We start from the raw sequence: 13,540 nt of genomic DNA on the forward strand, positions 1-13,540 counted from the left end.
TAGTGACGTAAATTAGATCCAAAATGTTGTGCTATACATACAGACTTCTTACGTGTTTTCACAATCAACAAAACATACAACCCCGAGTCCGACACACATAACAGCATAAACGTACAGCATAATTGTAATCAAGGCCATATAGATTGTAATTGAGCGCTTGAAGGGTTGAAGGTGGAGATCTTTACGATTCTTATAGATATCCATGAAATGGATTAAGCGTTTTTATCAGCTTTTATATACTTTGGCTATACTTAAGCTTATATGCCTTGACTATGCCCAAAGCATATAGAGCTATATATGCAAAAACGCGACGCAGGAGTGGTGAGAATTGGAAAACGATGATCCTCACTTTATTTCATTAATTTGAATTGAAATTTGCATAGCAGTCAACTTAGCTAGGAGCAACGTCTATCTTAAGGTGGCATCTCATACTGTAAAGTCTAGAACTGGTATGCGCTTTATTAGTAGGTCCGTAAAAGGCACCCAGACTGCAAAAAATATATGCTACCGTCAACGTGTCTGGAGTAACAGGCGGAGTTGCTGAAATTTTGGTGCAGTGTCTGGCGTAACTCTGTTGTCTGTGCACCAAAATTTTGGCGAATGGGCCATGGATGCACAAATAATTTTTGGTGTACGGATGGACAAATAAATTTTTGGTGTAGGTATTAGGTAAATGGGCAAAATAAATTTTTGAAGCAAGATGACAAGACCTCATAATCAATAGCTAACATCACTTGCTACACTCTACATTTGAGTCACAAGCTTGATCAATGGGTACATAGTGATCATCCAAATTCTGAGGCCCAGGGGTAACAATTTCTGCTGGGTTGCACGCGCCTGAGCTGAAGTCCCAAATCTATGCCGGCCTGGCTTTGCAGTCACAACAGACAGCATGGGCCAATGTCTTGCAGCAGATTTCTAGAGCTTGGGCACCCACAACTCAGCAGAAATTGACACCCATGCCAAGCCCCCTAAGGCCTAAGCTGACACGTGTGATGCCTGGTCACTGGTGGCCCTCATATAATTGAGTCTGAGGTGGGGACTGGGCTGGGTGATCTTTGGAATCCTAACTTGAACTGCTGAAGTTTTATCTGGAGTGGACCATCCCAAGTCACCTCTAGACTCACCACTGGGAATCTGTTGATGCTCCTTCAATTATATTTCATTAGAAATGATATTTGTGCCCCAAAGAAAACATTGTTGTTGCCCATTACTAAATTGTCTCATTCACATTATCTCTTTCACTCAGCAGGCTGAAGTGTAGTTGCCACAGCTCTCAGCGGCAGCGCAATGTCGTACTTTCCGGGCATGCCGGCGCCGCGGCCGTACTACGGCGGCTACTACAGCGGCGGGTACGACGACTACTACAGCTACTACACCGGGTACGACGGCTACGGCGGCGGGTACGGCCCGCCGCGGCCGCCGCGCGGCGGCTGGCGGGGCCGCGGACGCGGCGGCTGGACACGGGGCGGCGCCTCTGGCGGCGGCGGCTCGGCTGCCACGCCCGTAAAGACCGTGGAGTCGTCGTCGGTCGCTAAGCCCACCAGCACGGCTTCCAAGGCGGATACCACGGTGAAAACGGAGAAGCAGGTCAAGACGGAGCCGCAGGTCAAGGTAGAGCCGCAGGTTAAGACCGAGCCACAGGTCAAGACGGAGAAGACCGGGCAGCAGCCAGCGCCGGCTGCCGGTGCCGCGGTGAGTTGACTGGCTGGCTGGGCTGCTCAGAGGTAGCTGTGGTGATTCGTTGATCATAATCGCTGTTGTTTTGCTATTACTACCGTTGGTAGGATCACCAGGGATGCTGTGTTGTAGGTAAAGCTAGTGAACCGGCAGTCTCTCGTCGAGCAATGACGATTAGTTTTGATAATGCTGGTGGCTTGAGAAGATACCTTCAAGCACCATACAGCTCAACACTGCTATGTTTTTTGCCTCTATGCCGTGTGACTTATGACGCGAATGATGTAGGTACCATGACTTTGGATAGTTACAAGAAATAAATTATCTCGCAATATTTGGTATAAATAGAGTTCCGGTGTTTGTTTGAATGGGTGGCTAATGGTTATCTTTAACCACTGCAGGCTGGTTTTAACCGTAGCTGTGTGCCCTCCGCAGAAGCCGGCCTCGGTGCCGAACGGCGGCCCGGCCGCTGCCACTACGGCCACCGGTGGACAGACCACCACCACCACCACCACAGGCACGCGGGCGACCCCGGCGGCGGCCGCCACCACCGCTGCCAAGACTGCTGACGGCGCGGCGGCCACGGCCAGCACTGCCACCGGTGAGGGGCTGGGGGACACCGCTGAGCCGGGGCTTGGGAGTCTAATTGGAGGGTCCCCTAGGGTCACATTGCGCGTAACTCCACTACCGTCTTGATCAGATCGTGCCCCACACTTCGCGGGGCGTTTCACAGCTGGTTTGTGTTCGCAAGGCGGAGCCTTGTAAGATTACATGGCCTACTAGCGTTCACATCTTGCGATGTGTGAATACGCGCTGCCGTAGCCACGTTTTGTCTCCTTTGGCTTGCTTGCTGAATGCAGTTTATAGTTTATCATGCATACTTTTTTGAGGAAGACAATGCCAATGACAAATGCTCTGAACGATCCCCTCCGCACGTCCGACGTCTATGTATTTTTGGTGTTGACTGTTGACCATACATTTACCCTCGCTGTGCCCTCAGTGGACACCCCTCTGAGCGAGGACCACCCGTTTCCGGAGAGCGTCACGGAGAAATTCTTCCCGAACCGGTGCGAACTCTGCTCAGTCGTGGTACGTGCATCCCACAGGGAGATACACTCTTTATGTGACACGCAGCTTATGTTATCACCAATCGGATCCGATAATTTGATGGAACAGAATCAAAGCACGTTTGTTTATCTTAATAAGTGTCCTGCATTTATTTCATTTGGCATATGTATTGCAGGACTGTGGAGTTGGAGTCGGAGTCGGAGTCGAGTCGGAAGGAGGCGACAGTTCTGACCGGAGTCGGAGTCGGAGTCTCTAAAATCTTACCGACTCCGACTCCGGAGTCGGGGCTAACAATGCATGGCTCAAAGACATGTCCTGCATTTGTTTGCTTGATGATATTACGCTTGTCGACAAGCTGAGATTTAGTCGAAACCAAGGCCGTACTTCTGTCTCGGATGAGCGTTTTCAGCGAAAAAAGTCAGAAAAGTGCGGCTGCGCCAGAATCTGTTTTAGTTTAGCTGCAACTTAATGATAAAGTATATCTGCAATGGCCTTGAAACGCGCAAAGAATCATTTTCAGGCAGGATAAAAATATATCCGTCATGAACATCACTATCATGATATGGACTATAAAAAAGAACTTATGGAGTGGAGCTGGAGTCGAAATCGGGGTCGGAGTCGATTTTGAAGACGGAGTCGAAGTCGGAGTCACGAAAGATCCATCGATTCTGTAGTCCTGGTATATTGTACAGGTGTTTGCGTTTTGCGTTGTTTTTTGTGAATATCAATTTGAGCTGCTCAATTTCGATTGTAAGACATATTTCCTGTCATTATTACCGATAACTCCGTGTTTTTGTTCGGCAGTTTCCCGTGGCTCGAGACATCTTTATACCTGAAAAGGGCGGTCTTGATTACGTAAGTACTTAACGAGCGAGCAAGTGCAGAGAGCGCTTAAACTCAGATGTGGCTCTTTAAAAGACGAGAAAATCTCAGTGCGACTGCGAGAGACCTTGGCTGGCTCCGCCAGTCCTATTTCTGTGTAGATGTGGATGAATGGAAACTTAAGGTGAAATAAGGATAGATTTAGAATCGATGAACTTTGAAAAATGGGATTGCTTATTACACCTGTTGCCGGGAAAAGCGATGAGGGTCTTATCGTCACAACACATCATGCGCCATAGGTGTAGGCAGTAGGTAGGCACTCATTTTTCCATAGACTATTTTTAAAATAATATAATTCACTTGTTTTTTTGTCGCTCATTAAGTCGTTTTACTGCTATAATGTCCTCCAATTATGTCGGCAGGATTAGGCCTATCCCTCACAGAGAATATATCTTGTTTTATCCCACTCACCTCATTGTCCTCGTCCTCGTGTCCGCATTCCTTGTCCTCGCATGTTAACTGTCCTCCGTCCCCTCCAGATAAAGAGTAACCTCCAGTCTATCCTCTGTTACATCCCCTGACCTGTTCACGTGCTCACTTTCCTTGTCTGTCCCCCAGATGGAGAGTAAGTTGCAGACTATGTAGCCTCTGTAGTCCTTCTCACGTGCTGACCGTCTCGCTCTGTCCCCCAGATGGAGAGCAACCTGCAGTCGACGATGCACTACAGCGGCAAGTGCCACAAGAAGCGCCTGCGCCAGTTCATGCAGGACTACTGCCGCCGAAACCGCGTGGTGCCGCCGCAGAAGGCCCGCACACTGATGAAGGACACACCGGCTATACCGCGTGCTGCTGATAAACAGGTGGGCCGAGCGGCGACCCTAGACGGGGGGGGGGCTACTGGGCGGACTGAGTCTTATCGGGTGGACTTGCGGGGTGTACTTACCCTTACAGCTGCACAAGCGTTGAGCAAGGTAAGGATAATCCATTCTTGTGTGATTTTTACGGCGCATCTTTAACGCCATAATTAGCATAATTAGCCATGTAGCAATGAGTACCAATTAATCTCCTGCTGCCCGTGTTTTGCTGCCATTTTTATGACTGACAATCCCATTTTATCCTGTCAGGAGACTCCCAAGGTGGACCTCTACTGCAAGACGTGCGACCTCAGCTTCACCTCCGTGCAGCACGCGTCGCAGCACTACGCCGGCAAGAACCACCAGCGTAAGCTGGAGGGGAAGCCGCCGCTGAAGACGGGTTACTTCAACCCGCGCACGGGCCGCTGGCAGAGGCTGTGAGTGACGGGGAGAGGGCGGATGGGGGAGGTGGGACGGTGGGGGGGGGGGAGGAGGGATGGACTCCGGATGAGTGAGGAATAGAGTCTGGTAGAGTCTGCCTGGTGTAGGTTCTGAGCATGCTTGCAATTACTGTTGGGTCTGTTGACAGGATGATACCTATATGGAGTAACTTTGATGTTCCTTTGCCAATTTTCACGTTTGAAAGGAAGCCATGTGCTAATTGCTGTGTAACTTTTTGTCGCCGTTGCATAGTTTCCTTTGGGCGTCATATGAAGTGCCAGCATCATCGTCAGCCTACGATCTTCGTTTGTACTCAGTATGCTGCCCCGACATTGCCATCACTCCGTGCTCTGTTTCGTCTCTTCCCGGTAACTCGCTCAGTACATTGTCCCTCCATCCCATCACTCAGCGCTCTGTTCGTCTCCCGCCCCCCCCCCCCCTACGTAACTCGCCACCATCTCAGTACAGTACACTGTCAGTCAGTACATTGTCCCCTCATCCCATCACCCCACGCCCTGTTTCGTCTCTCCTCAGTCCGCCGGGCCAGGAGCACGAGCGGTACCAGCACCGACCGATTGTGGCGGCAGCCGTCACCGGGGGTCTGCGACCCGCACCCGCCGCGGCAGCGCCCCCAGCGGCCGCCGCCGCTGCCAGCTCGAACTTGGTTACCGTTCAGGTGAGAGGCCGCCGTGTAGTCACTGCAGAGTGCAGGGGTAGGGTTAGAGGTGCTGGAGGGGGAAGTACGGGTGGAGTCGCGGTGATGGGGCGTGGATATCCGGTGAGAAGGGCTGCAACTGCTGGGTCAGCTCTCATTCGAGATGGGTCGAGGCTTTGAGTTCCATGTGTTACGGCGCAAGCGCAACGAACGTATAGAATGTCGTTAACCAGCAAATATAGTTCACAGATCTTTTAATGAGACAGATAAGGCGCACGCGGACTGGGAGCTGAATGCATGTTTTATTTTGCACCTTATTATTCCTGTTAGTAAATGCTGTGGACTGTTCGTTAGCTTTGATGAGGGCAAACACCGTAACCACTCCCGCCTTGTCTTTCCTTGCTCTTATGCAGTTCTGTCCACTTTAGACTATCGCTTTCAGCCGCAGCTGGTCACAAGGTGGCTCAGCATCCCCGTAACGGAAGTAGCGCAGTGTTACGCCGCTGGCTCTATATGTAGGTCAGGAACGGCGTCTGACCTGTACATCTCTCTCAGGTGTCGCCGGCCAACCTGGTGACCGCTGGTGTGAAGCCCGCTGGCGCTGCCGCCCCCGCGGCCGCCGCAGTGGCCAGTGTCGGCGCCGGCAGCGGCGCGCAGAGCAAGTAGGTGTAGGCGCAGAACGGTTTTAGAACGCCAGTATCGATGTTCGCTTGTTCCAATCTTAAATCAAAATATTTAAAGCTACCATCGTCGGATATTCACGCTGAAACATTTTCTTTAACGACTATTATTTACTAAATTTCTGTATTATATTATGTACTGTGTTCACTGTATTATTCACTGTAAAACCCAAATACGACCGCCCTGCGTTTCTGATTGTAACGGTGCTCCCCCGTGCCGTCAGGTTCTACTGTCAGATCTGCGGCGTTTCCGCCACCTGTCAGGTGCAGCTGGACACTCACATGACAGGAGCCCGTCACAAGATGCAGGCCAAGAAACTTGGGCTGCCCGTACCCGCCGAAAGTGAGTCGAATCGCCATGGAATGACGAGTATGTGGTGTGGCCCGACTGTAATCTGAATGCGTGGACCGGGGACTTGCTTGCAGCAGTACACCATTTTAGTACAAGAGAACTGATGTCTTACGGCTGTATTTTCTGACATGACTTTAATCTTTACTAATCTGACTTTAATTAAGTTTAATCATCCAGATTTTTGTCTTTTTTCACCCATTTTCTCAACTCATTCATGAACGCCTTTTCAGCCTAGCCAGCTTTAGTTTGTTACTTTAAATTAGCCGCTTTAAATGACTATATTCTCTGTCTCGCTCTGATTTGTCCTCCGTCTGCAGCCATTATGTTGCCCTTACACTGCCTCATGCCTCCTACCCCTTCTCTCCCACTTCAGAGCCGGCGGCCAGCACGGCTGAGGCGACTAAAGGGACAGCCACTGCCGAACCGGCGGCCAAGCGGCCCCGTAGGGACTACTCCATCTACAAAACACCCTCAGGTAAAGAAAGAAATGGAAACGGATTTTGGGGATGCGATATGTCTTGAGATACGGGGAGCCCTCAGGTGCAGTAGGGGGCGTTCGGGTAGGTATATAGGTGATCCAAAGATGACAAATCCTTGACTTAGCGTCCCAAAGGTGGTATACCCTGCCCCCGCTTTGTAGGCGCAAAATGGTCTTGTAGTCGGCGCGCCCGGTCCCCGCTCTGACCGCCCCTTTTCCCGGTGGCCGGCAGGGAAGTTCTACTGCCTTCCGTGCGACCTGACGATGAACTCGGAGACCCAGTTCGCGCAGCATTTTGAGAGCAAGAAACACCAGATAGAGGTGTCCAAACAGCGGAAGGCGGGCGTGGTGTCCGCCTGAGGTGGGTAGCAGCTCCTTACGGGGCTCCTGGGCTCCTCAGTGAATTCCTAGATTCATCAGCTTGCACGGGGGAGCTGAGGGGTACTCAGAGCATGGGAGACTGTGAACAATCAATGACCAGGCGAATGGCACGGCTGGAGGTGCGGGTTCGGCGCAGCGGGACAGGCCGCGAAACAACAATGTGGTATAGCACACCGTCGCACCTCGGATGAAATAATACTCCGGCGCCCGGCTCGCCCAGTCTGATGCCCCCGCCCGCAGAAACGGTCTTACGGAATGACAAACGGTATACGGAATGACAAAGTTAAGCTTCACCATATGACAATGTTTGTTATTACTATTTTATCGCGCTGTGGTCATAATCATTGTTTTTACTGGCGTGCGTAGGGGGGAGTGGGGTAAGATGCCCAGGGTGGGAAAGACGCCCCACCCCCTCTAGCGGCGAAACAAAGAATCGAACCTGGAAATTAATGTTCTTACCGTAAAGCGGAAGCCTGCCTTGTTAACTGCACAAAAATTTGCGGAGCTCAGTTGGGCAACGGCTGGCTGATGATTGCATGTTTTTTATTTGCTGTTTTCAAAAAATATTTTGGTGTCGAAACATTGTAAATATCAAAAAAGGTAGATAATTTTTGCGTCCCTTGCTATAGTCGTGATACCTTAGCATGCGTGTACTGTGTCCCAAACAGTTTGTTTCAGGGTGTAGTTTTATGGCTAACAAATTGTACTGATTTAATGTAACTTCGGTACTTTGGGGTAAGATGTCCCCTGTCCTGATGGGGAAAGACGCCCCCCCCCCTAAATCCGTAGGCTGTCCTTCAAACAGCACATCAAATCATTAATTACATACTTGTGATGTAGACAAAAGCCAATCTGGGACTATTGAGAGTCCAGTACGGTCGGGTGCTCCCCATGCCGGTCTCTCAGCCATCACAGCGATTTTTTGGGCGGCATCTGACTCTGAGAGCCCTCACGACGGCCTCTGTGGGCCCCATTATTGGCTCTAGGGCCCCTCACGACATCCTTTGAGGGCTCCCACGTTGACTCCACGGGCCGCGCTGGCATCTGAGGTCCCCACGATGGGCTCGAGGGCCCTCAAGCATCATGAAGACCTATAGGAGCCCCACAGTGGTCTCCGAACGCCACCACGGAGGCTTGTTTGGCCGCGCTGGACTATGATGGCCCTAACGATGACCTCTGAAGCCCCTTACGACTACTTTTGAGGGCCCTTATGAACACGTTTGGTGTCTACTGCAGGCTCGAAGGGACTACTGATTCGTTCAGGCGATTCACGTGCCCATTTATGTCACTTATAGTGCAGGGGGCATCTTCCCCAACGCCAGGGGGCGTCTTTCCCACCCTGTGGGGTAAGATGCCCCCTTTCACTTCTTCAGGAAAATGCTTAATAGCAAAAAAAGTTATCATATTTCAGGCACGAAAGTGTGATATTTTTGGAGAAATATGATGTCTGCTTCCGTTGAAACTCCAAGTTTTTGCTTTCCCATCGTCATTTTCGAATAATATATGACATAGCAAAATCCTGGGCATCTTTCCCCACTCTCCCCTACCTATTTCGGAATTCCTGTGGATTCTAGCTGTGTTGGGTGAATGGCTTCAGCTGCTGCACAGCGCTCGGTCTGCGATCGGTTGGTCTGCGATCGGTCTGCGAACTCTAATAACTCAGCTATTTTGGTCGTGATTGTAGAAGCCTGTCATGTATGGGGCACAGCCCAAAAGGAAGCGAACCAGATCTGCCCGCGGCTTAACCCTCGCCGGCCGAGGGGGGGGGGCGGGTGCCGCCCCCCCCACCCCCCACCCCATAGGGTTTTTTTCGCGATAGCTCCGAACACGCTGGCGATAGAGAGCTGAAACTTGGCATACCTGACCTTTGATCCAAGCCGGATCTTGTGACACCAACCGCATTTTTGGGTCAGGTCAGGTCACTGACCTATGACGTCATGAGTGAACCTCTGCACGGTCTTCAGATGTCGCAACTTCGCAACGCCCTCACTGCCAGAGGAGATGTCACCCCCCTCGGCCGGCGCGTATGTAGAAAACCATTAGGTCCGGCGAGGGTTAAGTGTATTTTCGGGTCTGGTAAAACACAGCGCCCAGCGGCACAGATATTCGGGTAAACCTGGGAGGAGGAGGAGAGGGTTAAAAAGCCAATCCTTTAGCACGCCGTGGGTTGAAAAAAGACTTAGCTGGGCAGCGCATGCCTCTCATTCTCACCCAGGCGTCTGGGGGTCCGAGCCAATAACAATAAAAAGTAACCAAGGGAAGTATCCTCTGGGTCTCTTATCGCTGTAGCTAAGATTTACGATAGGACCCCCTATAAGGAGTTTTCACAGGGGGAGGAGGAATTTCACCCCAACGTGCAGACACGTGTTTGCAGTTTTTTTTCTTGCGCACGCGCCTTGGGTGCCCCCAGACACTGACCGTTCTCCATCCTCAAATGACTACACCTCTGAAATCGCTGATTTCACAAAAATTCGCTCGTACATATGCTACATTCACCCCAAGGCCCAAATGCCTTATAAAGGAAATTGATAATGTCGACAGACACTTCCCCAATCTGAGATTGAGCACTGATGACCTTGCGCTGGCGAGAGATTCCCACCCATTGTTAGACTATTTGTATGTGGTACGCCACAGTATCGTGTGGACCATAGGAAACATGAAAAGTCAGGTTGTCAGAGCTAAATGCAGCTGTATAAGGACTTGTTAGGATTTATCAGAAAATACTCCACCATTGTGATGGTAGTGAAAACATTGTGTTCACGCGCTGGTATTTGTGTTCGCCAGTGCCAGGGGCACTTCCATTATTTGATAGTCAACCCTATTGTAGTCGCATTCGTTGTTTATATCCCCGACACGCAATTAACAATTTTTATCGTTATTTGAAGCGCCAGCGGAAGGAAAGGACGCCTGTTTACCTGGTAGAGCATAAAGGACATTGGCCATCAGAGGGGCCTCCAAGGGTGACAGCTCACCGTCCAAACCGATATCAATTCAACGCTGCCCTTCGATGGTGCCCTCGGTTGATGGCGGCCCTTTTCCTGAACGGCGATTATTGGCACGTGAGCCAGCGCGACATTCAGGACACGAGCCCAGTGGAGCCCCTCTCGGACACGGGGTGTCCTTGTCCGAGGGTACGGACGGTGTCCTGGACAGGTCACGCGAACCACCGCGGCCGGCACGGGCGGCGGTTGAAGGCCGCGCCGACGGGCTGTTCCTCAAGGCAAAAATACGACCGAGTGAATAAACACCAGCCAGGTTTTACCCCTTCTTCATCGCATCTGTAATCAGACTCTGCAAAGTGCAAATAACTAGTCAACCAGATTACATGTCCTAACGGTTATTTCTTGCATACAATGACAAATTTTATTGTAGAACATCAAAAGATCACAGTTGAAGCCGCATGACGTGACGCCCACCGCGCTGCGGGTCAGTCGGCCCGGTCTCTGGCGAGTCTGATTACGTGACCAATCGGCGGTGAAGGATGAGACTCGGTCCTGTGAATACGGAGTAGGGGTCGGAGAGGGGCGGGAGGCATTCCAGGTCATTTAGAGGAAGATCCTTTTAGAAATTTGACCTCAGGCCCAGGTCATGGCCTGGCCGGAAAATGTCATGCTTCCTATCAGTCGATCTGTATCGTCACCTTGAACACATCGAAGGTGTTTTCATCGCTCTTGCAAGTCTCTATCAAAGCAACTTATTGTCAACGAACAGCTGGAGACCTTTCATGACCTGAGCTGACTTCAGGAACACAAGGAGGGGTTACGGGTGCAATTTTATGATGCAGCGTATCATGCTCACATGTAACTCAATGTTTGAGAGTCTTTAGAATGACATTTGTCCAAAAGAGGCGCCTTTCAATTTTTCTCGTGAACATGCTGGAGAGGACGCAACATTGTCCTGACCTTAGGTCACCGATATCAAAATTCCGAGTTAGTCATTTTATGCATATTGTTACCCTTATCAATTGCTGAATGTTTCAAAGTGACCGTTCAGTCGGTGTAGCTATGGCGAGCAATCTAACCTTTTCTGAGGTTGGGTCACTTGGTGACCTAACCTTGAGTGACCTGGGTCTGAAATTTTCACAACTTGTGCAAAAAAATGCATGAGAAGTGCCAAAAATGACGACGTGGAGCGCCGCCAATGTTGATAACTCTGCGAAAAACCGCAAGAGGGGTGTTCAAACACCCCAGGCCCGGCGCGTTGGGCCGTCAACACGTCACCATTTGATCGTATCGTGATTTTAGAAGCCTGTCGTGCAATACCCGCCCATATTACATAGCCCCACCTTCGGTATGTAGTATGTACCGTTCTAATTTCTTTGCTCACTGACGTTTTAATCCACTTGGGTGGACTGTTATCTAGCCACTCCATCAATGACGCGATGTCGCGTGTGCTCGAGAAAATTCGGCACTGCTTTCACCAACATATGCTATCGCTGGCGATCCTGCCATTAGTTTCCTGCGGGCCTCCGCTGCCATGCAGTGGTCAGCTATCGGTCAGCTTTACACCGCACCCTGACGCTAATTTTTACAAGTCGCACCGAAAAAAGGAAACAAAGTACAACTGTCTGTTCCCGAGCCGGCCAGGCTTGTACCGTTGCGCTGTCAACATATCAGCCTTTTGATCGTATTGTGTTTGTAGAAGCCTTTCGTGTGAAGTCCAGCTAAAATGGAAGCGAACCATATCCGGTCACGGCTTAAAAGTATATTTTCCATTCCACTCTTTTTTAAATTCGAGAATTAACTTAGTAGATTGTTTTTCTACGTGAGAGTTGATAAGATCAATTTATGTTGTTCCACTCATTTCTCATTGTTTCACTGTGGTTAAAATTCCAGTATTCATCACCTGACGTCCATTTTGTTCAGCTACCATCTCGTTACCCTGGCCCTGACATCAGCCCTGCTGTTTCCAGGCACCGCTGACGATTAGGACAGCAATACGGAGCCGCCGCGCGACGGACAGACGCCTCTTTCACCAGCCTGCGGCGCAGACCCTCGGTCATCTCATAAGGTCGGTTTCAGTACAGTGACGTGTTATCAGTGATGGTGACGTCATCTGCCGGTGGGGACGTCTCCGGTTGTAATGTTTGATGTGAGTGACGGCGAAGGGTTGGGACTGCCGGTCCCTGTCGACGAAAATAGAGGGCATCGCCTCTGGTCGATGTCGGGACATCTGGACCTCTTGACCCCTGGTCGCGGGTCGTGCGGACAGATCGATATTGGGGCTGATGGTCCCCAAGTGGTATTATAGACCGGAGGAGCTGTGCCGTGCTGCTCCGAGGGGCCGTGCCGTGCTGCTCCGAGCCCCGAGGCCCCGTGCTGTGCTATCCCGGACCAGTGCCGTGCTCTGTGGGGCCGTCCGTGCGGCCGTGCGTGCTCCCAGGACTTCTGAGGTGATCTGGAGCTGCGCACTGCTCCATCTCGGTGAACCTGCGACGGATGGTGGAGTGGATGTGGACGTCCACGGCCGTCCACAGGCCGCGGTGGAACGAGTGGCGAGTGTGAGAACTGCGATGCGTGCCGGGTGGTTGAAGCCCAGGCGCCCCGCAGTGCAGATGCGGGTGTGCCCCGTTAGTACGCAGTCTTGCCGCCAGGTGCGCTGCCCTCGCCTTCGGCACGGCGCCGGTACCGTTAGCATGAAGCCAGGACTCGGGATTACCGTGATGTGGGCATACTTTGTGGTAAAAAGTAAAAACAAACAAAGGAATTGAGGGAAAAATCGAAGGAGGATTCAAGTTTTGGGAATGCTTGGTATTTAACGTTTGTTTGACGAAATCAAAAGGAATGATAACGAGTGATGAGGCTCAGGAGATAGTGCTAAGGTTTAGAGCAGGTTCGAGAAATTTCGAGCTTGTTTCGGGTCCGTGGCCCTGTGGTCATTCTGGTCAGGCGTGAGCTGTGCTTTGAGTTAGTCGCGAGACTGGCAAGTTTCATTTTATTCTAAACTGGAATTCGCAGCATCACGTTTCATTTATCGTCCTGATAAGTGTTGCTTGCGTTTAAGGGTGTCTTGCGTGAGTTCTGCTCTGGTTTTTGTGACCAATTCGTGCTGTACATAGTCACTGCCGCGTTTAATGTAGCATGTTCTTTCTGAATGCAATCGTCTGCAATCTTCACGTGTGTGGTCGGGCTG

The 13,540-nt window shown here is 51.0% G+C and overlaps 1 protein-coding gene across 2 annotated transcripts; it reads left to right on the forward strand.

The window, feature by feature from the left end:
• Positions 1–77: 77 nt before the first annotated feature.
• On the forward strand, positions 78–13,519 carry LOC122377793 (merozoite surface protein 1-like). 2 transcript variants are annotated; one of them, XM_043358220.1, is made up of 13 exons: positions 78–111; positions 1,250–1,695; positions 2,113–2,278; positions 2,678–2,766; positions 3,550–3,600; positions 4,260–4,427; positions 4,692–4,858; positions 5,397–5,538; positions 6,073–6,179; positions 6,422–6,540; positions 6,923–7,024; positions 7,260–7,388; positions 12,321–13,519. In XM_043358220.1, exons 2-12 carry the CDS (start codon positions 1,291–1,293, stop codon positions 7,385–7,387), a joined length of 1,644 nt encoding a protein of 547 aa, XP_043214155.1. In that variant the 5' UTR covers positions 78–111; positions 1,250–1,290; the 3' UTR covers position 7,388; positions 12,321–13,519. The 2 variants fall into 2 exon arrangements, with proteins under 2 accessions (XP_043214155.1, XP_043214156.1); XM_043358221.1 differs by having other exon boundaries at positions 85–124.
• The last annotated feature ends 21 nt before the right edge of the window (positions 13,520–13,540 follow it).

This window comes from Amphibalanus amphitrite, unplaced genomic scaffold (assembly GCF_019059575.1).
Source record: "Amphibalanus amphitrite isolate SeventyFive unplaced genomic scaffold, NRLGWU_Aamphi_draft 000051F_arrow, whole genome shotgun sequence".
Taxonomy (NCBI): domain Eukaryota; kingdom Metazoa; phylum Arthropoda; class Thecostraca; order Balanomorpha; family Balanidae; genus Amphibalanus; species Amphibalanus amphitrite.